Source organism: Acomys minous (assembly GCF_964271855.1).
Source record: "Acomys minous genome assembly, chromosome: 12".
Taxonomy (NCBI): Eukaryota; Metazoa; Chordata; class Mammalia; order Rodentia; family Muridae; genus Acomys; species Acomys minous.
The window spans coordinates 111,702,470-111,729,733 of record NC_140493.1 but is presented as its reverse complement, the minus strand read 5'-3'; the positions used below and the strand labels follow the sequence as shown (position 1 = coordinate 111,729,733).

The following is a 27,264-nucleotide window of genomic DNA, read 5'->3' as shown; positions in this document are numbered from 1 at the left end:
ACTCTGTTCCCAGGCCAGCATTTGTGTCCCAGGAGCAAGGGCTTCTTGCCACATTGTGACACCTCTACCCCAATGCTCAGTAAGGCTGCCACCAGTCTGCTTCAAGCCCACAGAGCACAGAAATGGCCGTTTCTAGCCCAGCGCCTCACTGAGGCTCACACTGCTCTTGGGCACACGTTCAGTGTTCTTCCATTGTAAGAACACTGTACTTACTTGTGCCAGGGAAGCGGGTCGGGCAGGGGGAACAATCCGCCTTCCAGCACACCAGGGCCTTCGCCTCTGTAATGGAGGAGTGGCCCCTGCACTCTGCTTCCCATAACTTCACCTTGAAATACTCAGTCTTAGGCCAGTTAAACATCTAAGCAGAGCCGGGCGGTGGTGGCGCACGCCTTTAATCCCAGCACTCGGGAGGCAGAGGCAGGCAGATCGCTGTGAGTTCGAGGCCAGCCTGGTCTACAAAGTGGGCCCAGGACAGTCAAGGCTACACAGAGAAACCCTGTCTCGAAAAACCCAGAAAAAACAAAAAACAAAACCCCCAACCAACCAACCAACCAACCAACCAAACAAACAAACAAAAATCTCAGCAGATAAAGGCACTGCCACCAAGCCTAACAACTTGAGTTTGATCCTGGGGACCATACAGTACAAGAAGACACAACTCTGGCAAGTTGTCCTCTGACATTGCCCACCACCACCATGCACGCTCATGTGCACCTGAAAATAAATAAAAATGTAATTTTAAAAAGTTAAAACATTCCGCCCTACTTTCTCCTTTCAGAAACTACAGTGTTCTTATACTGTGCAGATGACACGGTGCTGAAGGGAAAGGAAGGGTGAAGCTGAGAGGCTGTGACCATGGGCCAGACAGCCACCTACAGTCACACAGAGACGGGGGAGGACCAGATTTCACCCACCTACCCTCCAGGCCCCAGAGGAGGGCCCTGAGCCTAGCCGGAGAGAGGGTGACATTTCCATACAGACCTGAGCTTAGAAGGGAAGCATCGGCCAGTGAGATAGCTCTGTGGGTAGAAGCACTTGCAACTAAGCCTGATGACCTAGGTCTACTCCCCAGGACCCACATGGGGGAAGGAGAAAATTAGCTCCTGAGAGCTGGCCTCTGGCCTCCGCACTAATGATCTGGAACATATGCGGGAATGCACACATATAAAATAAACTAACGCAAAAGTGAACTGCTACTAACACAGCCCAGGCCCGAGCTGATTCCTCAGTAAAGCAATGGCAGGATGCAGTGCCGAGTGGCCGCACATCACCTGGCTGCTGGACTACAGGCTGGGCGTACTCTGTGGAAGACCAGGGCATCCCACTCTACGTGCAGTATGAGAGTCTGGACTCACCTGTGCCATGGGCCCGGGCCGCCAGCCAGGCAGGCAACTCAGGTGATCAAAGTCTCAAAACCTGCCCTGCTCAAGAAACTGTCAGAAGTAGGGACGTCAGGACCAGGAGACCCTAGGGATTACAGGCAGCGTGAAAGAGTGAGTGGGACAGCTGTGACACAAGGGGATGGCCCAACGAGGGTCCTTGGAGGCCACTGTCTCCCAAGCTGTGAGGATCTTAGTCTTTCCTTGCTGTCGCTGGCTCAAACTGTCCACATGCAGAAAGGGGTGGCTTGAGTAATAGACCTCGACTTCGGGGCCTAGAGGGATGGCTGCGGGCCCTGACAGACAGCGGGCGTCCAGGCAATGCATGGAGACTAGACCTGTTGCCAGAGTCTTTAGGACTAGGGCTCCTGACTCTGGGTCTGGGGAGGCGACTGCTTAGCCTGCTGGGCAAGGTCCTACTGATCTCTGCGTCTGTTTCCAGAGGCACAGCCCCCTGTGAGGGCTGCTCCTCCCACAGCCCTCTCTTCTGGGCAGCGAGTCAGGTGTGAGAAAAAGAGGAAAGAGAGAGGAGCGCCCAGAGTCTCTAAATGGCAGGTCCCTTTGTGCCCCCTCCCAGAGACAGAGGCTGCACACTGCCCTCTGAGATGCTTCCACCAGGCGAAAGATGAGTGTGGCGGGACACCTACAGAGTTTCAGCTAGACCCCAAGGCACGCTCACTTGGCCAAAGGTCAGTGAGAAGTCCTGTGTGCTGGGTCTCCACAGGACCCTTGGCCAGGCCTTCTACACCTCATGGAAGAACCAGCTGGCAGGAATCAGGATCAAGAAGAGCTAAGTGTTTTACACCATCAGGGACTCTGCTCCTGGGCTCCCCAAAAGAAAACAAACAAAGCCTGACAGATGAATAGCCAAACCATGAAGGTTCAGGAAACTGAATCCAGTGGCCACAGGAGCCCATGCAAGCCCAACCTTACCCAGCATCTGAAGACCATCCCAGATGGAGACATGACAAGCGGAGTTGTGACTTAGACACTCTAGCACTGGCAAGTGTGCACCATGCTGGAAGAGGGACAGGCCTCCCTCAGCCTCTCTTTGGCACGGAAGTGCCTGAAAAGCTCCATATGCAAAGTCTTTAAGACAGGAGACTGGTCTTTGTAGCCAGCAGCCCAGGTGGAGCTTTGCAGGGCCTGGAGAGGAGGCGTCTGCATCCTTCAGGCGATTTGAGCTGCTACAGGCCTCCTTTAGGTCAGCCCCAGTCCCCAGGGTAGGGGACCTGGCAGCAGGACCCCTGTGGTATAGAGTGCTATCAGTGGGCACTAAGGCACAACAGTGCTTCACTGCTGAGCACCCCAGGCAGTCTGGGAGGAGCCAGGATTGTCATCCCCTCCCCAGTGGCAGAAGAGCTCTACGCCAAGGGGTCAGCTGCTCAAACTTGGCTGTACCTATACATCACCTTCCAGAGCCTTCTGGAGCAAATATCCATAATGTTCAATTATTCTAGTGGCTTCTAGAGCGGAAAGGCACCTCTGAGAGCTAATTAGCATACGCCTGAACAAGGCCTGAATATAGAGCTCTCATTAGGTGAAGACAGACAGCTGAGGGGGCTGCCAGGGCAGCGTGCTGTTAAAACCACAGGGAGGGAAGAGGGGCGGACAGGAGGTGAGACCGTCAAGCCCCCCGGCCCGCCCCCCAGTTACCAAGCCTGCTTTCCCTCAGCTACTCTCCAGACACCAGCGCCTCATACTCTCTTCTACCATCTATGGAAAGGCTAGAGTGGAATGTGGCCAGGGGGTGACCAAGAGAAAATCGATGGCTGCGTTGCCATGGTGATGACAGTAGACAGCAGAGCTTACAGTCATGTTGCTCTGAAACAAAACAAGTCCAAAGAGCCACCCTCGATGCCCGTGTTGTGCCAACAAGTGGACCATGGATGCTAGGGATTTTGAGGATAGCAGGGAGAAGCAGGGCCAAGTCCAGGCTTGCATCTGGTGTCACCACTGTCCTGAGTCACTGGCCACTACTTCCATCTTGCCTGCTTGGGTCCTTGGACCACAGGGACTGTTCCCACCTGAGAATTTTCAGTGTGCTCTGGTTAGCTATGGACCACATGTCTCCCAAGGATGGTACGCAAAGCACGGGGGCTGCTGCACAGGACACATGGTGGCAGCGGCAAAGATGGTGGGACTTGGTGTCCTCCTCCCTGTACAGGTGAGCAGCCAGAGCCTTAGTGCAGCTCCAACAGCACCGGGAACAGGCTCTCGGGGCCCTCCCTGCCCTTGCCCACCAGAGGCCATCTCAGCAAGACCTGCTGGTCCTCAGTGCTGGCTCCCTAATGTCTGTGAGGAGATTCAGGTCTGACCAGAGAAGGAAGTCCCAGTCATGGTGACTGAGCTCTTTGGTAAGGCAAGCTAGCCCCTCAGGTGAGAGGACAGGCTCCTGCCACAGCATTACTCCTGGGCAAATGTACCCTCTTAAAGGCATCTGACTCAAGGAGACCAGAGTACCTCGGAGACCCTGGTGAGCAATGCGGCTCTGTCGGCCTCCTGCGGCATCATCTCCGCATCCTAAGCAGGCACCCCAGTGCTGCGGAACAGGGATGGGTGCAGGATATCCCGGAACACTCTGGTTGGGCTTGGGATGGCATGAGGATGTTCCTTCACAGGGCAGGAAGCCCAGCAGGGATAGGCTCCCAGGCCATCAGCACTTTCACATGCTCAGCACAGCAAAGACCTCATAGCTTTTGTGTCCTGTGCAGAAAGAGTGCTACAGAGGTGGAAGGCACTGGAAACTTTAGCTGAACACCCCCAAATCCATCCTGGGACCCAGTTACCTTCGGGATTTGACAAAGATTCCAGCAGGTGGGCTGAGGGTCAAAGGCAGATGGGCAGTTCAGACAAAGCCCTCTTGAGGGCTGTTGTCCATGGACCAGTGCCTGTCTGATGACTGATTTACCTTTCTTCTCCCCAGCATCCAGTATCCTCTGACACCTCAGAGGCGGGGCTAGCACTCCTGGCTATGACGCGCTTACATCAGTGCATTAGTCTACCCAGGGCACAGCAGAGCCATTCTCCAGTGAGGTGCTACTTTCACGAGACCCCAGTCAGGGATAAACTGCTCCCAAAGCATACCATACACTAAGGACAATATAACCAAGCTCCAGAGTTATTAAAAGACTCCAGCGATTCAAAAGTTAGGACCTGTAACTTTTAGTTAAACACTTTTTAAAGGTTTACTTTATATATACGTGAGTGTTTTGTCTGAATGTGTGTGTACCCCACATGCAGGCCTACAGATGGTTGCGAGCCACCATGTGGATGCTAGGAGCCAAACCCAGGCTAACCGCTGAGCCACCTCTCCAGCCCTCTTTTAGTTTTCTGACACAGGCTCTCATGTGTCCCGAGGATCTTCACACAGCTCTTCTGATGCTCTGGCCAGGAGCCACTCAGGCCAGACTCAAATCCTTGACAATCATCCTGTTGGGCCTCCCCAGGGCTAGGGTCACGAGTATGAGCCTCCAAGCCCAGCTGCTTTTCCCCTTTTGGACCTTTTTTTGTTTTAATCTTATTTTTGAGACATGACCTAACTCTGTGACAGCTGCTCTTTAGGGGACAGGGCTACACAGACCTCTCCATCTCAGACTAGACTTCCAACCAGTCCTGCTACTAGCCACCACTGGCCCTGTCTGCACCTGCCCATGCTCCTGCTGCATCCGGTGGCCCATCTCTGCTCAGCGCAGAGGTATCTTGGGAAGCCTGGGTCCCCATTCTCTAAGCTGCTGTGGTCTGTATGTAGGTGCCTGATGGGCCCATATTCCTGACAACCACTGCCTTGGGGAAGCCCAGGGTGGGGAAAGGGACCTGCCGCAGAGGCTGCTGGCCACACCTGGAGGGTCCTGTGCCAACCGCTGGCTGAAAAGTGAGCAGCTGGTCTTCTCCTGCATTAGCCCTCCCTGGAGCTCATGCTGCAACGCAGGAACAGCGGATGTGGTAAACAGACTTTGACTTGGGGGCACATGACTAACCACTGACCTGTGAGGCTCGCGGGGTGGTCCAGTTCTCATGACTTGGTCTTTATGCTCAGCGGAATCTCTGGGGGCCTTTGGGCTAATGGAAGGGAGGATGGCTTGAAGGAGCCAATGAAGCCGGGCGTGGTGGCGCATGCCTTTAATCCCAGCACTCGGCAGAGGCAGGCGGATTGCTGTGAGTTCAAGGCCAGCCTGGTCTACAAAGTGAGTTCAGGACAGCCAAGGCTACACAGAGAGACCCTGTCTCGGAAAAAAGAAAGAAAGAAAGAAAGAGCCAATGAACCCCACCTCTGCTGCGGCCCTGGGACTCAGGCAGAGCCAAGATTCTCTGAGCAGGGGCAGAGCCAGCAGAGGTGACCTGCTGTCCTCACAGGGCCCTAGGCTGAGCCCTAAGCCTACCCTACTCCGGCCAGGTGACAGTGCTATTCCTGGGAACCACCAGCGGGAAGGAGACTGCTGTGGCCACCAGCCCTGTTGCTGTTGTCCTTATTAATATTCCCACCACAGAGCTGACCCAGAGCTGAGGAACACGGACACCTGCTGTGTCTTCTCTAGCTATCACACGGCCGCTGCCCAGGTTCCCACAAACCCAATTCAGATGCTATTAATCTCTCCAGACAAAGCCTCGGTGGAGCCCACAGAGCTCTCAGCAGGGTGGCCGGGGCTGCCACACAAGAGGCCTGGCCACCTGAGCTCACCCTGCTGGCAGCCCCTAGAGCCTCAGCTGAGTCTCGGTGCCTGACAGCTGCCCAGCAACTCCCACCGTGCTCTCTTAGGATTAAACACGGGCCCCTGGCTGGAGTCCTCACCTTTTATTGTGGAGACAGGAGAGAGAACTAGGGGGACTTGGTGTCTCTGGCTAGGAAGGGGAGCCCCACCAAGCCAGCATCGCCAGGCCCTCCATCCCTTTATTGTTCCGATCCCAGGCAAGCAGCTGGCCCAGACAGGACCTCAGAGTCAGGCTGCTCAGGAATGTACAATGGACACAGGTGCCTGTGAGTGGTTTTCACTGAGGCCTCCAAACTGCGTCTATTTAGCAGTCACTGGGATGGAGCCTGTGCTGCTAAGGCCTGACAACTGGTGACACATCCAAACAGGTTGCTGTCACGTGCCCAGGAGACCACAGCCCGATTCTGAAATGGGAGGGGGATGTCCTCTGACTGGGTGTGGATGAGCTCCGCCTGACCTAGGAGAGGCAGCATACGGCCAGACCACCTCACAGCCTCACTAAAAAACTGCAGCCCAACCAGTGTCACCTTCAAAACTACCTATGCCAATGGGTGCCACTGGGGACAGCTTGAAGGCCTCTTGGGGTTAAAAGTCTACAGCTCCCTATTCGCCAAAGCCCTGATGCCCAGGGCCACCCAGTACAGCTGTCTGAGGGAGCCTGACTTGGGAGAAGAGCTGATGCCGTGGCTCCGGGACCCCTTCTCCCAGGTAGGGCATGGCCGGTTGCAGCTGCCTGTGTGCGAGCATCCCCTGCGCGGAGGCTGTGACCAGCACAGAGCATCTGCTAACTGCCCTTGGAGCCTTGGGAGACTTAGCAGACAGTAGGGCCCCAGCTGAGGCCTGGGCCTCTCAGCAAGTACACACAAGTCCCTGTGATCACAAACAAGAGTGCTGCAGGCCCTGGCAGGTACCGAGCAGCCCTTTGAAGGAAAGAATACAGAAGTCTCCAGAGACAGGCAAGGGTTGAAACGAATAGTCAGCTCAGTGGACAGAGCCTTGTGCAAACATAAAGTACATCCACGCTGAGACTTCGGGACGCAGACTGCCTCGATGGCCTCCTGAGGAAACGGGAGTCCTTCTCAGCCAGGCTGTGCCCTGCTTACTCCTGTGGCTGTCTAACTTCAGACACCACACCTTCCAAAGTCCGCAAGGCTGTACAGTGGCAAGGGCGGGCCAAGGGCAGGTTACTGGCCCTTGCTTCTTGGGGTGAGTACAGAACACCTGAGCACTTGTCCACCTGCGCCTCAGGTGTGCATGCCCTACCATGAACATCAGCGCTCTGGGCATCTCCTCCCTGCCTCAGATTCAGCCCAGGTCTTTGCCCCCAGTCATCTTGGGATGAAGAGCTGCAGGTGGCTGTCCAACAGGCTGGTGCACAGTCCACAATGGGAGTACATGATGGACAGTCCAGCTACTGCTGAGACAGACTGCACCGGTGCCGTCCACATACACAAAGCACCAGAGCTGCATCCATGGTGGGTGCCCTAAAGCCCAGCAACAAGGCATGCAGTGGCTTACGCCCTGCTCTGTGTCCCCAGCGCCAGCCCAGAACTGCCAGCTGTAGAGAGTTATGGAGCAGAGAGACAGATGCTGTTGCATCTTAGAAAATCCCAGATTTCAGTCAAGGGTGAAGGAGTAAGAGCCTCTGTGGGGCTCAGTGAATGCACACAGCAGAACTTCTGTCTCCGAGCTCCACCTGCCCAGCATCAGGCCTTGGGAGCGGTACATTTCTCCACAAATTCATGAGCAGCCTGGAGCTCAGACCTGCCTGCATACCCACGCTGTCCCAAGCTGCTGGTGAGTCCCATTACCAAATGTCCTAAGAAAGCGGAAGTGGCACCCAAACACACACAGGCCAAAGTGACAGGGAGGCACAGGCTTACCTGCCCAGTTACACCTGGCACCAGGGCATACTCTGACAGAGGCGGGAGGCAACCACAGACAAGCGAGTGGGTGGCTACACGCTAGGGCATCAGAAGGGCTGTGTGAAGACGCAGAGCTCAGAGCTGCCCTCCATCCCTGACTAAGCAGGCTGTTATATCAAAGTAAAGCGCTGACAGGCTGCAGACTTTCTCACTGCAGGGGAAAAAAACCACTCCAAGAGGAGATGAGAGGATGGCCCCCGCAGGAGTCTGCCAGCTCCAGGCCCCTCCCTGACTGTGAGGCCAGAGTCTGTAGTACAGAAAGAGTGACTATCAAAGGCTGGCACTGCCCAGGCCGTTCACTCACTCCAAAAGAAAGAAAAGGAACAAAGAGGTGGCTCTGGGGATCATATGAAGCAAAAGTGGCTCCCTGGGTATCAGGAGGGAGTCTGTAAGACTGTGATGTGTGTGTGTGTGAGTGTGTGTGTGTGTGTGTGGCTGTGATGTGTGTGTGTATGTGTGGCTGTGATGTGTGTGTGTGTGTGTGGCTGTGATGTGTGTGTGTGTGTGTGGCTGCAATGTGTGTATGGGGGGGCTGTGATGTGTATGTATGGGGGGGCTGTGATGTGTGTGTATGGGGGGGCTGTGATGTGTGTGTATGGGGGAGCTGTGATGTGTGTGTGTGGCTGTGATGTGTGTGTATGGGGGGGCTGTGATGTGTGTGTATGGGGGGGGCTGCGATGTGTGTGTATGGGGGGGCTGCTTGTCACTCTCATGGTTCAGGAGAAGACTGAAGCCCGAGGTTCCAAAGGGAAAGAAGGGGGCAGGGCAGGATGTCCTCAGCATCTGGGGTCCTACACATCACTAACAAGGCTGTCTGCCCAGTGAGCGGAGCAGGAGCCTTAGCCATTTCTCTTGGCATCACTCTAAATGGAAAAGCAAAGACAAGAAGAACTGGGAGGAAGGCAGGGGGCAGGGGGCAGACAGAAAAAGGAGGAAGGAAGGAATTAGCAGGGTTAGGTCTGTATGCTTGACAACCAACCCCTGCCCTGTGCAGCCAGGACCCTAGACCAGAAAGGGCTGGAAAGCAGCCCACAGTGAACGGGTGGGCTTATAGCCCCACTCTGCCAGATGCCAAGATTTGATGTCTTAGGGCAGGTGTGGTGGTGCACACCTGTGTCCCAGATACCTCAGAGGTAGGAGAGGGAGGAGACCAGCCTAGACAATACAGCCCAACTGTGTCTCAAAAGAGAAGCAGCAACCCTGAAAACAATCAATTAAGGGCCAACAGAAGCTGGCTGGCTAGTGTTTCCACACTTGGGCAGACCTGAGATTTCTTCACCCTGGAAGGGGCTACATCCCCTGAGAGCTCTGACTTACCTCTGAGGCAGTGGGGACCTTACATGTCTGGGCCAGCCTGCCTTGGACATGTAACCAAATGGCTAGAAATGAGCAAAGAGTAGACAGGAGGAGACAACCAAATAGTATCAAAAATAGACTACAAGCCGGGCGTGGTAGCCCACGCCTTTAATCCCAGCACTTGGGAGGCAGAGGCAGGTGGATCGCTGTAAGTTCGAGGTCAGCCTGGTCTACAAAGTGAGTCTAGAACAGCCAAGGCTACATAGAGAAACCAGGTCTCAAAAAAAAAAAAGTTTTTAAATAGCTTCCAAGGAGTAAAGACCAAGAACACAGAATAAAATGAAAACAGCATTGAACTCCACAGCACCACTAGAAGGTGTTAAAGATGACGGACGATGCATTCGACACTAGCAAAGATCCTTCCCTACCTGAATTCGCCAGCCTGAGACTGAGAAATATCCAAACCACTTCCCATTTCCACACTTGGAACCTTAAAGGATAAACAAGACTCCCCCCAAAATAACACAGGAGCAAAGCACAGGCTACATGGAGAACAGGGCCTCCACCTGCGGGGAAGCCAGGTGACCAGAAGACGGGAGCGGCGAGGGGTTCCAAGACGGAGGAAGAAGAAACAAATGGACAAATGAACCTGGACAATGAACAACAGAAATGGCCAGTGGTTTGGGAACAAATCAATTACCATAAAAAGAAAATGTGAAGGGCTATAATGTATTCCAGAGAGAAGAAAGTTGTTATAATAAAGATCATGACCAGAATCAGAATAAAAACCAATCAGGTACCAAACTAAACTCAACAATTAAATTCAAAATTAAAATTGAACTGCTTTTCCTCCTAAAAATACCATTAGGCCAAGCGTGTTAGTGCGTTCCCGCAGTGCCGGCTCTTGAGAGGTGCAGGTAGTAGAAGGCCATCCTCCACACATGGTCAAACAGACAGACACAACATACGATGCTTGAGACTCTGAGCCTCATTCGTAGCATCACGGAAAAAAAAAATCACAAAATGAAAGGCCAGCCTGGCGGACAACTCAGCAAGGCCCATGTCACTAAGCTTAACAAACTTAGCTTGCTCCTGGCAACACACAGGGTAGAAGAAATCAGCTCCTTGAAGTAGCTTTTTGTTTTTTGTTTGTTTCTTTTGTTTTTCAAGACAGGGTTTCTCTGTGTAGCCCTGGCTGTCCTAGACTCACTTTGTAGACCAGGCTAGCCTCAAACTCACAGAGGTCTGCCTGCCTCTGTCTCCCCAGTGCTGGGATTAAAGGTGTGCGCCACCACAGCCCAGCCTGAAGTAGCTTTTGGACTGTCACACGTGCTTACTTTCTCGCCAAATAAATAAGTAATAATTTTAAAAATATTTATTATTTTATTTTTTATTTTCTTCGAGATGTGACTCACTCTGTGTAGCTTTGGCTGTCTTGAAACTCACTCTGTAGACCAGGCTGACCTCAAACTCTCAGAGATCCGCCTGATTCCCAAGTGCTGAGATTAAAGGCGTGCACCACCACGCCTCACTCTTCAGTGCGTATTTTACTAAAGATAAATAAATGGCAAATAAGCATGTGAAAAGATGTTGAACATCATTAGTTGGGAAATAGCCCAAAGAGCCCTCAGCAGAGGAGGGTATGAGGAGCTGAGCCACACTACAGACTTGTGGCATGACCTCAGAGTCTGCAAGAGGGGCCAGCAGAGAGAGTGCAGCCCTGATGGCAGCACTGAGTCTCCACCAGTCCTGCAATCACAGAGAGCCCATCAGTGCTTGCCTGGAGACTGGGGAGGGCTACGGGCAAGGCCTCACTATGGGAGGAATGGCAGGCTCACCACCATGCACACAGGAGACTCCACACAGCGTGTGTGCTGATGCGCGCACACATACGTGCACCTGATGTGCACACACATACGTGCACCTGATGCTTATCCCCGATGAAGCCATGAAGTCGAGCAGTCTCCCAAAGGACTGTGGGTCTCAGCTGGGAAGAGGACATTTACTACTACCATAAAGCACTGTGTATTGATTTGAGTAAGGATTTTTAGTTCTGTTGGGTAAGGTGAGAGGCTGGCACCAGAAAGCAAACTCCTCCCTAAGAATCCCTTAGCATACAGTTAAGAAGAAGAGACAGCATGAACCTGCCTTCTAGATGTGCGGAGACAAACAGTGCATGGAGCAGAGCAGCTGACTGAGTGGGAGGCGTGGGCAGGGAGGGGGCGGGTAGCAGGGATGACTTATTTTTAAAGCCAAGCCAAGCCGTGCTGCTTTAATACAAATTCCAACCATTTGCTCTAGCAATTACACTCCCAAGTATTTGCCCAAGAGAAACGAAATGCAGCCCACACCTCGTGCTCAAGGCAGCACTGGTCACAGCAAGCAGAGCAGACGGACAGGCCAGGTGTGCTGACACCTGCTGTCATCGCAGCGCTAGATCCAGAGAAAGGGAGCAAACTTAGGAGACACCAAGCCCAGCAAATCGCCCACTTTCCGTGGTGAAATGTACGGCAGGCATGCTGATGACACCAATAAACTTGTTACTGAAAGAAACAGATCTGAGGCAGGCAGACGCCTGGCTGACCAGCCCTGCAGCACACCGAGGAAGGATTCTCTGCAGAATCATCCCAAGAGGCTTTAGTGAAGCCCACACACAAACAGAAGCTCGCTGGTTCAAAGCAAAGCCCCAAGCCTCTCCCGCTATTCACCCAGTCCTGTAGTGCCCATCTGTCCAAGGAACACCAGCAACAGATTCTGGAATTTTCCAGCAGTCCCAGGTACACCTACTGCTCAGTGCGGGGCTTTTAGTGCCTGGCTTTTCTCTAAGCATACTCTTACCCTCCACGGGAGCACAGAGAGAACACTTGGGGTCTGGCACAGAATAAGAAAATGACCTTTTCACATAGACATGTGGGGCTCACACAACCTCCTTACAGAGTCCTCAGAGGAGTTAAAAAAACAAAACAAAAAACTAGACTGTGAAGAAGCGTACCTTCTCAGAACTGCTTACCTGAACCCTGGCTCAGGTGCTCCATTGTGGGGCCTCTATATGGCCACCAAACCCAGAACTGGCCATCCACTGCCAATGAGACCCTGCAATCAAGGCCTCCACCACCCCACTGTCTTTACCAGACAGCTGAGCCTGCAAGCCTGGCCAGTGTGGCACCTATTATAGCACCCTTAGCCCTCACTTCTCAGTGGCCAAAGTCTCCCAGTTAGCACTGCATTGGCAAGAGGCAAAGATCCCCACTACTAGAGCCCTCAGCTGGCGGGAGCAATGGAGTCCTACTTTTCTCCCTATGCAACCACTATAGCGGGTTGCAGCCATATGCAGCCTAGTCTTTGCCACCCAGGCAGGTCCACCATTGTGTTAGTCAACACAGCAGCCTCTCACAAACTCTGGAGGTCACAGGACCTGGTGGGTTTCAGTGCCCTCAAACAAGGGAGTGGCATAGCTGAATGCCAAGTCTGGTTGTGAGAGGCACAAAAGGACAAGCGAGGGCGAGAGCAGGCAAAGGTATACACACAGGGTCTCTTCCAGCAGGCCGTGGCACAAGTCTGAGAGCTGGAATTAACATATGCATAAAGAATTCCAGCCTGGTGGTGGTGGTGGTGGTGGTGATGGTGGTGGTGGTGGTGGTGATGGCGGTGATGGTGGTGGTGATGGTGGTGATGGTGGTGGTGATGGTGGTGGTGGTGGTGGTGGTGATGGTGGTGGTGGTGGTGATGGTGGTGGTGGTGATGGTGGTGGTGGTGGTGATGGTGGTGGTGATGGTGGTGATGGTGGTGGTGATGGTGGTGATGATGGTGGTGATGGTGGTGGTGATGGTGGTGGAGATGGTGGTGGTGGTGATGGTGGTGGTGGTGGTGATGGTGGTGGTGATGGTGATGGTGGTGGTGGTGGTGGTGATGGTGATGGTGATGGTGATGGTGATGGTGGTGGTGGTGGTGGTGATGGTGGTGGTGGTAGTGGTGATGGTGGTGGTGATGGTGGTGGTGATGGTGATGGTGATGGTGATGGTGATGGTGGTGATGGTGGTGATGGTGGTGGTGGTGATGGTGGTGGTGATGGTGATGGTGGTGGTGGTGGTGATGGTGGTGGTGGTGGTGGTGATGGTGGTGGTGGTGGTGGTGGTGATGGTGATGGTGGTGGTGGTGATGGTGGTGGTGATGGTGATGGTGGTGGTGATGGTGATGGTGGTGGTGGTGGTGATGGTGGTGGTGGTGATGGTGGTGGTGATGGTGGTGGTGGTGATGGTGGTGGTGATGGTGATGGTGGTGGTGGTGGTGGTGATGGTGGTGGTGGTGGTGATGGTGGTGGTGATGGTGGTGGTGGTGGTGGTGGTGGTGGTGGTGATGGTGGTGGTGATGGTGATGGTGGTGGTGGTGGTGCATGCCTTTTATCCCAGCACTCAGGAGGTAGAGACAAGCAGATCTCTGTGAGTTTGAGGCCAGCCTGTTCTACAGAGTTAGTTCTAGAACAGCCAAGGATACACAGAGAAACCAAAACCAAAACCAAAACCAAAAAAAAAAAAAAAAAACCACAAACAAACAAACAAAACAAAAAAGAAAGAAAGAAAGAAAAGAAAATTTCAGTTCCCCCAACCTGCCAATATAACCCAGGCTTCTTATTAGACCAACGGAGCTACTGGTCCCAAAGCTCACTGCCTGGTCCTCCCAGGCCTATCTATCTACTTCCTTCTGAGCACATCTTCCTGGTGTCCTTGCACATAGTGGAATGGGCTTCATAGGGCGGCTTCCATGGACAAGGAGGCCAGAAGCAGAAGATTATCCTCTGTCCACGGCTGGAAGAAACTACGTGGTTCTAGGCCAACGCAGTCTTCTCAGTGTTCAAGGAGAGCCTGAAGGCTGCAGATAAACAAAGGCCCGCACACCACAGCCCGCCTCGTAGCCCAACATCCGTATGAGGGAGGGGAGACCTCAGCCACATCAGCGCCCCATCTCCGCTCAGGAAAGCCAAGAAAGCATGGGTTCCATCAAAGCCCAGCTTGCAACATCACCTCACAGGAAGGAGCCTGTGTAAACATAGCAAGCACAGGGGTAAAGACCGCCTGGGAGCAGCTTCCTATGCCTCCTGTATTATGACGTTTGTAGACATGTGGGGGAGGGGTGCACCCTCTGGGGGCACCACTCTTTTCACTTGTTTTAATGCCAGGACCGACTCAGTATGTTAGTCCACTTAGTCCAACTTTCCACATAAGCCCCCCGTATGTGCCACTTAAGTGTTGGTCGCAATGTCTTTAAATGTGGCTTTGTCTGTGTCTGTCTGTGCCCAGCCCTGCCCTTCAGGGGTGACAGTCCGTCAGGGTGAGCTTCAAGCAGTACCCTAAGGCTACATGGGACATCCCACTTTCAATAGAGAGTGCCCGTCACCAGCTCCACCATTTTAAAACTACTTTTCTTAGTTAACAGATAAAGCCTGGTCTTCAATCCAACACCTAGTGCTCCAGACCTGCCTGGGAACAGCCATCAATCCTGGGGGCTCTAAGGGCCTCTCCCCAGCCCAGGGCCTTACCAAGTTCCTTAGAGCCCTGGCTCTCGCTGGCCAGCTCCCCCATCTTCACCAGAGCGTCGAAATAGCCTTTGGCTGCGAAGGTGACACCTGAGGGGAGAGGGGAGAGTGGTTACTTGCCGCCCAGAACCGCACAGAACTGCACAGAACCGGGCGGCAGCAGGGCCCACCCCCACCCAGGCCTGGGCGAGCTCCAGGAGAGCTTCCATCATGTCTGCGGCCACCGCGGCTCCTTGTTGATACTCCTTACTCCACCGCCATCACGAGGGCTCCTTTTATTTGTAAGAACACAGTGTGCTGTGCAGGTCCAGAGCTATTCAAGGCAAACTGTGGAGCGTGGCGCCCTGTCATGTGCTGTTTGGCGAGGGGGAGGGAGTGCGCCTTTAAGTGTACTACAGCAGACAAAGCGCCTACAGACCCTGAGCAAGATCAAGGCAGATCTGGAAGCAGGGGGCCACTGATAGGAGAGTCGCTGTCTTCAGTCTCAGAACAGGCCCACCCGGGAGCAGGCACCACTGCCCAAAACAGGCCAAAGGCATCCCATCTGCACTGTGGGAGCCGGAGGGGCTGTTGGCATCAGAAGCACTGGTGGCCTGGGTGTGGAAAGCTCAGGACCTGCTTCTTTCCTCCCATACGCCCAGCAGCTGCTGCTGACAGAACAAGCATACCCAGCTACTAGGTCTAGACTTCTTTGGAGTGCCTGGCACAGTAGTCCTTCATCTGAGGAAGGTCCCGCCCACCTGTCCTTCAGACTGTGCAAAGCAAGGAGGACAGAAGAGGCGGCCAGGTCTGGAGAGCAGAGCCAGCGGCACCGCTACAATGTCTAATTTGTTTTCTACAGAACTCTGAGGCTTGAAACAGAGCACTCTGTCACAGTTTCTGTGTTTTCGATTAAGTGCACATCATTTGTTCTGTTGTACAAGACCATGTTCGGGGGGGGGGGGGGCTGAGGGGGCTGAGGAGCTTCTGCTGCCTGGGAGGGTGGGCTTCATGAAACAAATGGAAGAAGAAACAAAGGCGCCGGGCACTTGGGAGCTGAGGTGGTGTGAGGCTGAGCCTAGCCCAGACAAGCAGAGACAACAGGAAGAGGAAATAACCGTCCAGTCTGTCCACACACAGCCCTGAAAACCACGTGAGGAACACAAGGGAGAGCCGGAAGCGCCTGGAAGGAAATCGGCGCCTGAACATCAAGGGGCTGGAGGGCGACATCAAAGATGAGGAGACTGAGGAGATTGCTACTCCATCACACCCGCGGAGCAGGACACCACACCTCAGATGAGCACACCTGCACACAGAAGTCCAGTGATGGAGGACAGCCACACCAGGGCAGAAAGGCTCATGGCTCCTCGGGCTTAGGCCACCAAGCACCCACAGGGAACGGCTTTGGAAGGAGACATCACTGGTGTGGACTGTGTCGGCCACCCAAGCCTTCCCATTTCACCCACAGACCACATGAAAATCAGACCAGGCCAAACCCAGCTGGTTACATTCAAGGTCCCAGAAGGTTCTTTTTCTGGGAGAATCGAAGCATGTGCTGTGCCTAGAGATAACAGGGCCACTTAGGACGTAGGCCAGAAGCCTCACTGTTGGTCTCCACACTGCGCTGCCACTTCTAGAGGCTTCTTCCAGGAGATTACAACCAGACAGAGGTGGCCAACTCATCTTACCACACAAGGGAAGCTGGGGGCAAGCCGGCATCCGAGTGTGGGAGCAGAGGCTGGGTATGGCTGCAAGTGCTTGTAACCTCAGTGTTTGAGGGGCAGGAGGATAGCAGAAGAGTATGAGCCAGTCTGAGCTACACAACAAGATCATCCCAAAAACACCCCACAGACGAAAGAAACCACAAGGCAGGAGAGGGGTGGACACCGCCTCCCACAGTGGAGCCTCTGCCAGCACTAGTAGGGCTGCAGTTGCGCACCATGGCTCTTACGTGGGTGCTGAGGGTTAGAGCCCAGGAACTCATGCTTGTGTGCCACTTACACTGTCTCCCCAGCTCCACGCAGCTACTTCTTTTGCGTTTGTGTGTCCCTATGTGTATGGTGGGGTGTGCACTGCTGGGTCATGGAGAGGTGAGAGGAAGATGTCACATGTCTGTTCTGCCGCTATCTGCCTTACTCCCTTAAGACAAGGTCCCCTCACAGAACCAATCCTTCCTGTCCCTGCCCACCTCGCTGTGGCTGCAGGCACCTGTGGCCATGCCTACCCCACTGTGGCTGCAGGCACCTGTGGCCATGCCTACCCCACTGTGGCTGCGGGCACCTGTGGCCATGCCCACCTCACTGTGGCTGCGGGCACCTGTGGCCATGCCCACCTCGCTGTGGCTGCGGGCACCTGTGGCCATGCCCACCTCGCTGTGGCTGCGGGCACCTGTGGCCATGCCTACCCCACTGTGGCTGCGGGCACCTGTGGCCATGCCTACCCCACTGTGGCTGCAGGCACCTGTGGCCATGCCCACCTCACTGTGGCTGCAGGCACCTGTGGCCATGTTTGGAACTTGCACTGGTGCTAGGAAATCATGCTCTTGTGATAAGCACCTTACCAGTAAGCTGAGCTGTCTCCCAGGACCTTGTGGGCACTTCTTGAAGCAACCTGTGACTCACGGCCTGGGGACGGGATGTCATGAAGCCCCTCTAGGTCAGAATCTGAACTCATGAGCTCTGGCACCCTACAGGGCTATACTACTGAGCCCAGGGCTGCAGAGAAGGGCAGGGCAGTGGCCGTAGGAAAGCAAAGGGGAGCCTTCCCCACATCCTCCTCCCTCAGGGCTCTGGCTCAGTGCTCTGAGTTCCAATAGGCCAGGACTACGGAATGTCCTCCCACATCTCACCTCAGCGGCCTCTGGGTTATTCAGGAGATGGTTGCCATGGCACTACTCTAGGGTCAGCCCTGCTTGGAGCAGAGTACATTGGCACACCTGGGGGACTCTTGGTAGGACGGTGAGACTAGAGCGGGAAAGTCCTCCGTCCCCACACAGCACCAAACCCAATCCTATACTTGCATACAACTCTAAAGAACAGACATCCACCCCCTTGTCTCTAAGCAGCTCGCTCGCTGGCACAGAGGCTGCCGGCACAGAGAGCATCCTGCGTGGCGAGGGCCTGTGGCCACAGTGAGTGCAGACTCACACGCAGAGCACGTGGGTACACACTCTCTACTCATCTCATCCAGGCGTGTCTGGAGCAGAAGGCGGTGAGAGGCTGGAAGGAAGGCGTATGTGAGCCAGGGGCCAGCCCTACCTGCCAGGGCTTTCTCGTAGTTCTTCCCCATGGCGATGAAGTTGCGGAGGCTGGGGTTGAACTGCTCCATGATGCTCTGCAAAAGAACAGAGAGAGAGAGAGCAATGTCACCCCAGGCACCCCACACCGGGCTGCATGGGATCGGGAACACTGCGCCCTGGGGAGGGAGAGGGCTGTCTGCAGAGCGGGGCCTCAGGGCACAGGCAGCGTTCACAGGCATGGCTTCTGAGGCACCAGTACTTGGCTGGCGGGGCTGAGTCAGCTGTGGGAGGCCACCCGCCGGCCACACACACAAATGCTCAGCGACGCCCCCCACGCCACCACCCTAACTCAACACACCAATTACCAACATCAGCTCTGATTAGAGCAGTGCGCAGCCTGATTTACAAATACCATGCTATGAGTAATCCAACAGGCTCCAGATCTGTTTGCCCGACGGACGGCAGTCCCCGTGCCAATATCGGCAGTTCTTAGACTCAAGAAATTAGATTTTCACTGTGAAGGCCAAATAAATGTTTTAATTACATGGCATAAAAACAGGCACACACAAACAGCAGCCAAATGAGAATCCTACCAGCAGAAAACCCACAACTGTCAACAGCCTACGCCAGTCAGCGCAGACCCCAACAGGAACTTTGAAAGAAAACCTGACTGGACCACACCCTAGGCCACTGGGGACGGAGCCATGCTACAAGCCTGACTCTCCCTGAGGATAACAGGAAGAGAAGCCACCAAGCTTTACACCAACTCAGTCCAACCTGTGGCCTCAGTGAAGGACCAGCCAATAAGAAGGATATTTAAGGACACCAGGGCCAGTGCCCACAACGGGACTTGGCTCTAGAAAACGCACCCTGGACGCATTCTGCACTGGCCTGCCCTGAGGTACAGTAGGGTACCCTCCCTCACACTTTGGGGAATGAAGACTCCAGTTCTAAGCTGCCACTCACTCATCCCCGTCACACGTGGGCCTGGCTCGCCAACCCCCTCGCTCTGGGAAGGCTCCCAGCACGCAGAGCCTCATACAGCAACACTTCTCAGCCGAAGCGTTGGTGGCCCTGCCTTCCTGGCCCCCTCTTCACGCTAGCCCAGAGTCCACACGAGCAATGAGCAGTCAGCAACCAGCCAACCTCCAGGTCCCATCCACAGCCAGCCAGCAGGGAGGGAAGGCAGAAGGACGCCAACAGAGTTGGGGACAGGAGGGCAAAGGCCAGAGAAAAGAAAGGAGGAGCAGTTGTCAGGACTGAGGGAGCGGGTAGGCAGGCCAGGGCAGCTGCGCTGAGGCAGCTACAGGAGCAGACAGGAGAGGAAGTGGGTGCAGTGACGTCCTTTGGTCAGCATAGGAAGCCGGGAGGACCCAAGTACAGCCAAGCTGGATACACTAAAAGGTCCCTGGCTGCACAGATTTTAGTCAAGGGTCGAAGAGGAAGTTGAGAGGAGCCTCCCTGCTGTTCAGCCCTCTGATTATGAAGGAAGGAAGGAGGCTCCTGCCAGGGCCAAATTCCTGTGTTCTGTACACCAGGCAGCAACTGAGGCTAGTTGGGACCTGACTGGAGAGACAAGAGAGGCAGGCACAGGGGACGGGACATTGAGGTGGATGCATAGTGGGTTGGGGAACCTTGCCTGAACTGTACAATGCAAAGAGTACCGGGGAACCAGGCAGGGACATTACATGGCAAAACCCTAGGAGTAGACCCAAGAGCATGGCTGTAGGAACACCTTTGGGGTTTCCTGGAGGAAGAGGAAGCTTAGCCCAGACCAGTCCTCTGAGGCCCATCCTGAATGATGACAAGAGAATACACCAGAAACCACTGAAGGCCAAGTGAGACAGGCCGGGGAGCCACCTGCCATGCCTCCCGTGACACAGAGGGCAGCTGTGAGGTTTCACTTCCTCAGTGCAGTTGAGCTCATACAGGAGGAATGCGAGAGGGAGTTAGCTGTGTGGTGTGGGTGGTGGCGTGCCAGCTAGGACACCTAGGCATGGCCACAGCTTCCACCTGCTCAAGAGCAGCCAGTCGGCCAGGGGCACACTGGTCCCACTGTCTTGGCCTGGAGGCGCTGCCAGGGACATGCATGCCATTAGGCTGATGCTTGGGGGAGGCCACAGAGGGCCAGTTTCTTTCCAGGTCTGCATAGCAACACCCGCCCTGGCTGGAAAAGCGGGCCTGCTCTGAAGGTGGCTTATTTCCAGGCTCCTGGCCAAAGTCATAACCTTTCTTTGGGTCGCTTGACTTCCAGCTACCTTATAAAGAAATCCAGTTGCTGACAACGAGGGGACTCCACCTGGGGTGCGTGTGTATACAGGTGCATACCCACGTTTACACATGTGGGGGCGGGGTCTCTCACTATTCTAGAGTTTGTGTGGAAGCCATTGTGACACGGTAAGCCATGCTCGCCCCTAGTGCCTGTTCCTGCCCCACCTCACCCAGCCCCTCCCGGGTGAGGTCACTCCCGCCCTCCTGTTCTCCTCACGAGAGAGCAAGCTCTTGTGTGGGACTGTGCCAGGCAGGTGCTAAGCACAGCTCCCCACGGGAAGGACTTGCTTACTGGGGAAGGGATCATCCTCCTTATCAACACCCAGGAGCGCAAAGGAGAAAAGCAGAAGCTGCAGTTTTGACCCTGCAAAAATAAACAAGCTGGGCAGGTGGTGGTGGCAGCAGCCGAGGCACACGCCTTTTATCCCAGCACTTGGGAGGCAAAGGGAGGTGGATCTTGGAGTTCAAGGCTAGCCTGGTCTACAGAGAGAGTTCCAGGACAGCCAAGGCTACAAGAGAAATCCTGTCTCTAAAAATATAAAAAAAGAAAAAAAAATCAAGATTCAGAATTCTTTTACTTACTCACCTGCTCATTTGGGATTTATTGGGCCATGCACGGTTCTGGGGTGCCTGCAAACTCACAGGGGACTATCCTACGGAACACATCCTGAAAGGGCTAGGGCTTCAGGAAACCCACCAAAAGATTATCAGAGCTCAAGTCAAGTTTACTGTGGTGTTTCTGCTAGGACTCTAGCAAGCAGGGTGTCTTGTAGCTCATCCCTTCCTCTTTTAAATACAAGGTCTAATTACGTAGCCCTAGCTGGCCTGGAACTCAGAGAGATCACCCTGCCTCTGCCTCCTGAGTGCTAATAAAAGGCGTGCACCACCACACCCAGCTCAGTCCCCATCACGTGGCTGCACCCCTGCGGCCAGGACTCACTGGAAAAGCAGACATCAGCTTTGTAGCTCCAGAGCATGTGGTCTTGCAGGACACCCAGCAAGACCTGGCTAGGATATCCTAGCCAGGGAATAAAGCCTAGGGAATAAAGCCAATCCAGGTATTAAGTGAGCACAGAGGGCGGCCTGGAGGGGGTTGAGCTTGAGCTGTGCCTTGCTTGGTTAGAGTCAAAAAAGGTAGGAATGTGCAAACATTATTTTAGATTAAAAAAAAAAAGTATGGGTTTCTGGAAGGAATCAGGCTTTGGAGGAAGGAAGGAAGAGTAAAGGGGACAAGAGTCTCGGCCACAGGAGCAGGGTAGCCCAAGCAACCAGCCTACACACCTCATAGCTGCAGTGTGGCCCTGCCCACGGCTGTGGCCAAACCACTCTCTGCTCTCTTTGTCTCTGGAGACAAAGAAACAGACTGAATGAGAATCCTCCTGCACACAGCCCTTAGCCATGGCCTCCTTAGCAGCCTGTGGAGACCTGTGTCTTCCTGAGAAGCAGGAAGAGAAGCCTGGACTGTTCCAGAACAGAGGACTAGACCCGCAGTTCCTGAGGGAGCAGTAAGCTCTATCATACCCACAAGGGCGGAGGAGAGATGGACAGACCCCAGTACCTTCCACAATGGACAGACCCCAGTACCTTCCACGATGGACAGACCCCAGTGCCTTCCACGATGGACAGACCCCAGTGCCTTCCACGATGGACAGACCCCAGTGCCTTCCACGATGGACAGACCCCAGTACCTTCCACGATGGACAGACCCCAGTACCTTCCACGATGGGCAGACCCCAGTACCTTCCACGATGGACAGACCCCAGTGCCTTCCACGATGGGCAGACCCCAGTACCTTCCACGATGGGCAGACCCCAGTACCTTCCACGATGGACAGACCCCAGTGCCTTCCACGATGGACAGACCCCAGTACCTTCCACGATGGACAGACCCCAGTACCTTCCACGATGGACAGACCCCAGTACCTTCCATGAGGCCTTGGGCTCCCGCAGCGTCTGCACACGGCAGCCCCCACCCCACCCTAATGTGCTGGCTCTAGTTCTCATCTGATAGCTCCCTGGAGAAGCTGCCAAAATTAAGAAAGAGACTCTGTGTCTTTGGCAGGCTGCCTGGATGTGATAGGCATGGTGGCCTCCCATCAGGAAGAGCCAGAAAAAAGGGCCCCTTCCTATCACCCCTGACTGCCCCCCAGCCAGCGTGGGAGGCACCAGAACCACCACCTGAGACTGCAGCCACACTGCTGACATGGAGCCTGCCGGCAGCCTCACACGCCCGCCCGTGAAGGATCGCTGAGTCTCCACAGAAGCTAAGAGCGCAGGGGACAGAGGGTCCAAGTTACTCTCCTGCTGAGAGTTGGGGGTACAGAGATGAGCACAGCTGCCCCCAAGTTACTCTCCTCTTAGCGACCTCTGACAACTGAACCCCCCTTCCCAGCTTTCCAGAGTCTCTAAAAGCTTCCGGGTACCCTTAAGACTGACCTCTCCTGCACAAGGTCACCAAAGGCAAAGGCCACACCAGGGCCTTGCACCTAGCCTAGGCCCGACGCAAAGGAATCCTTGGCCAGCATGCGCTGGAGGGGCTTGGCCAGCAGACCCTAGGAAATCCAGAAGCCAGGTCTGTACCATCTGCTGTGTGTGGCAGCCACCCCACAGGGGCTGGTCAACATCCGTCATTCCAGCAGCCTGGACATGAAACCAAACAGCTTAAACACATCTTTCCTGCCTGCGACAGGAGCATCCTGCTCATCCAAACGTCCACAAAAGCACAGCTTCCCAACAGACAGCACCCACGACTGCTACCTGGTTTGGGTCACAGATCCTATCATCGGGTAGACAGGTGGCCAGAGCAGAAAGAGCCACATTCAAACTGTTAGGCTGGGGCCAAACTCTTCGGTTTGGTTTTGGTTTTTTGTTTGTTTTGTTGTTGTTGGGGGGGGACTCTCTGTGTAACAGCTCTGGCTGTCCTGGATTCTCTTCGTAGACTAGGCTGGCCTTGAACTCACAGAGATCCGCCTGCCTCGGCCTCCCAAGCATTAGGATTAAAGGCGTGCACCACCATGCCTGGTTCCTGGATCCAGACTCTTGACTGGGTGTTGGATAATAATTTCACATTATACATGGCGCCCTGGGGACCCACTGACATAAGCTGAGGGCTGTAATTTGCTTAAATTGGAAGGAACAAGAAATACAATTAGCCTAGAAAGAGAGGTCACCATGATAGAGACAGACAGACCCAAGGATGACACTCCCTCCAACTGTAGGGCAGATGACGGCACGGCAGCAAGGTGCTAAGCCTGTCCTCTAGGCCCCGTTGTCTGCATCTGAGCGTCTTTAAAGGTCAGGAAGGTTAAACAGTCACTGGCGAGGGCTCTAAGCCAGTCTGGCTGGTATATGTAAAAAGAGACCACGACATACATACACAGAAGGAGGGCCACGTGAGGATATGAGGGGGCCAGGTCCATCTGCCCGCCAAGGAAAGGTCTTAAGAGAAACTGCTTGCCCCACCCTCATCTCCTAGGTCTGTTTGAGGACCCGTGTCTTGCCTAAGCCATTAGTTTGTAGTATTACACTTTAGGCCTGAGCTGACCAGAGCTGGGTTGCTCACACATCCAGCACGGCAGGGCTAGTGCCCGGTCTTCCCATTACTGCAGATTACAGAAGAGACCTGACCACTGCTCACGCCTGAGAACATGGAAGGCCACTCGCTGGGCCATCTCTCCCACAAGTATGCTGGCTGAGGACCGGGGCCAGGCCCGCTGGTGGAAGACACACTAGTAATATGTAAGTTTGGAGGCAGCCTTGGAATGCTCTGGAACTATCCCTCTTTCCTAGGACCTCAGGTGCTGGCCCAATAGATACTGGCACAGACAGCAATGCAGGACCCTTGGTGCCAAGGTATTAGCTAGACGCCCCTCCCCACAGCACTAACAGTCCTCTAAAAAACCTTCTGTCCTGTGGGATAATGGCTCTGGTGACCAGTGATAAGAACGTGGTGGCACTCAAGTCAAGCCTGGTCCGAAGCACTGCCCAGTTTCCTACCAGCTAATGATGCCAAAGTGCTACTGCACCCCACTGATGCTCCCTCACAGAGCAGGCACGCACACGGGACCTGCAGAGCTGTGCCTTGGTGAGCAGCAAGAAGGGACCAGACAGCAAAGCTGAGGCCCTTATGGCCGACATCTGCCTCTCACAACGCGGAGCCACAGGACTGAGTGCTGGCACAGTGGTCCAGCCCTAAGCACCCGGCCGTCCCTCTCCTGGAGCAGGGCTGGGACTCAGGCTACTGGTCTGACCAGAGCACCTCTCTACCCTACCCTCCTCATCAGCAAGGCCCAAGACTCCCAGTCCCAGGACAGGATGGGTCTAGCAGAGGTGAGGATGGACAGCAGTCTCAGCTACCTGGGTTGGTCACCCGGGTAGAGGCAGGCTCCACAAGCCTCTGTAAAAGATGGAGGGGGTACAGTGTGCAGAGGGACCCAGGTTTGGTCCATGTCAGGCACCTCTGCTCCAGCTCCCTCCTTCCTGCACACCCCCTGTGGTGACTGTGCCCTGCCAGGACTGTGTATTCAGTCTACAAGACCATGAGGAGGATGAGGAGGATTGGCTGCTGCCTGGAAACCACAAAATGCCAGCAACCAAAAAGGCTAGCACAGGTAGACTGGAAGCTGACATCCCTGAGCTAAGTGCAGCAACCAAAAAGGCTAGCACAGGTAGACTGGAAGCTGACATCCCTGAGCTAAACGCAGCTCAGAAATATGTGATTCCAAATGCATGGACGTTTTGGAGAAATCCTAAGGTTTGTTTGTTTTTTAATTAATTAAGCACTTTTACATATATATTTATATTATTATGCATATATATAATAGATTACCTATAGCAAGAAGAACCATGACACAATCAAGAATTATATGAATGTTACTTTCTTAGTGTTTTGGCTATTTGTATTTGACAGCCTTGAAGAAGACATCTTTCCTATCTTGGTGCATCTAAAATTCTGAATATAAATCAATCTCCATCACATCTTGTCATTATCAACTTAAAACATCTATCTAGACCTAAAAACATCTTAACCCCTAAACAACTAAGCTTCCTTGTAAAACTAAGCTACCTAATCTTCAACTCCATCAGAGACTTGAGAAGGAATAAACTTGGTTACCTGAGTATGCCAGGAGCGCAGGTTAGTAGCTTTCCAAATGAGAAGATGACAGAGACAGTTTGCTACCTGAATAGTCACCCAAAACTCTCTATAATGTTGGAGCTTCTTCTTCAGCCTTCTGGCCCAATATATCTGACAGACATATTTGAGAGGCAGGACTATTGAGGACTTGCTTACCCTGTCTTGGCGGAGTTTGGCCGTTGACTGTGCCAGAATCCAAGCTTGCCCTTTTTTCAGACAGAATTCTGTCTGTGGTAGAAATGAGGACATTTTGCCCAGTGGCTTGTTTGCCACATTTGAAGCCATCTCTATAAGGAGGTTCTTTGATGCTCATCATCCTCTTTGAGGAAGGCTGGGTGTTGCCAGGAGCTAACCTATCTCACTGTCAGTGAATCTTTAAAATCTAAAATATAAAATCTAAAAAAACTAAAAAATCTTTAAATGCCATATTCTGCATGTCTCTGGGGTTTTTGAAGACCTTATCTTACTATCCTTCTATCTTTCTATAGAATCGTATCTACCTGCCGCACCTAAGATGTACATTCTTGTGATAAAGGTAGACTAGTAATTGACATGACCATGATTTGATCACCTAACAATTAACTTGTATAACTTATTTATCCTACACAGCCTACAATAGCACTTTCAAAGTATTAGAGAAATCCTAAGGTTGAAAATAAAAATCTAGAGCCAGGCATGGTGGTGCACGCCTTTATTCCCAGCACTCAGGAAGGCCGGGGCAAGAGAGTCACTGTGAGTTCGAGGCCAGCCTGGTCTACAAAGAGAGTCCAGGACAGCCAAGGCTACACAGAGAGACCCTGTCTCAGAAAAAGAGAGAGAGAGAGAGAGAGAGAGAGAGAGAGAGAGAGAGAGAGAGAGTGTGTTAATATTCACACTCCATCTTGTTTTTTGAGACAGGCTTCACACTGTAGACTGCCTGACTTGGGACTCACTGTGTAGGCCAGAATAGTCAGCTCCCCAAAAGCTCAGATTGTAGGCATGTGCCACTATGTCACAACTCCCCCACCCCACTCCCCAGCACTGTGGGAGTCGTGAACATGCTAGGAAAATGCTCTACCACTGAGCTCTACACTCAGCCCCTGAGTAATCCTAACAGAACAGCTGCAGTACAGTATGGTGGCCCATGCTGGGGAGGCAGACAGGTGGATCTCCATGACTTCCAACTCCACAGAGAGCTCTAGGCCAACCAAAACTACATATAGTGAGACCCTGTCTCAAAACACACATTCATGCGTGCATGTTCACACACACACACACACACACACACACACACACACACACACACACATGCACACACTACTGCAGCAAGTATGAAATTATAACCCTGAGCTGGAAGAAGCTTCCTCTCACTCCCTCCTGGGGTCTCCTGCACCTAGACCAGAAGGTGTTCCTCTTTCACCAGAGGGAACAGGACTCAGAGCTTTCACCTTGAGGTAGGACATGGAGACTGGCTTCACCAGGCCGTGCAGTGTCCATGGACCCCAGGATTGTCCTAGGATTCATGCTAAGTGGGAAAGGGCCAGCAAGGCTTTCAGCTGCTGCCCAAGTCCAAGGAGCAGACATTGTTTTACGGCTGCTCACTCTCAAGTAGGCAGAGGAGGCCCTGGCCAGGGCCGGGAGGCAGGGAGCAGTTCAGGGGGCTGGATGTCAGATCCGCACTGCACTACAGCCGGCTGGGAAGAGGTTCCTGTCAATGCTGGCAGCCACTCAGCTGCAAGAGGCCCACACAGACACAAAGCCTGGGCCTGCCCTGGGTTCTCAAGGTGACTCCTTAGAAACCATCAGTGCACGTCCCACC

The 27,264-nt window shown here is 53.8% G+C and overlaps 1 protein-coding gene across 4 annotated transcripts in view; it reads right to left on the bottom strand.

Annotated features, from left to right (window-relative positions):
• The window catches only part of BAIAP2 (BAR/IMD domain containing adaptor protein 2), a 64,742-nt gene that overhangs the window by 31,585 nt on the left and 5,893 nt on the right, over positions 1-27,264 (bottom strand). For all 4 annotated transcript variants that reach the window (XM_084751167.1, XM_084751166.1, XM_084751164.1 and 1 more), the window contains exons 2-3: positions 18,082-18,157; positions 14,849-14,935 (exon numbers count right to left, since the gene is read on the bottom strand). In XM_084751167.1, coding sequence (XP_084607293.1) covers positions 14,849-14,935; positions 18,082-18,157 — 163 coding nt within the window. The remainder of the gene's footprint in view (positions 1-14,848; positions 14,936-18,081; positions 18,158-27,264) is intronic.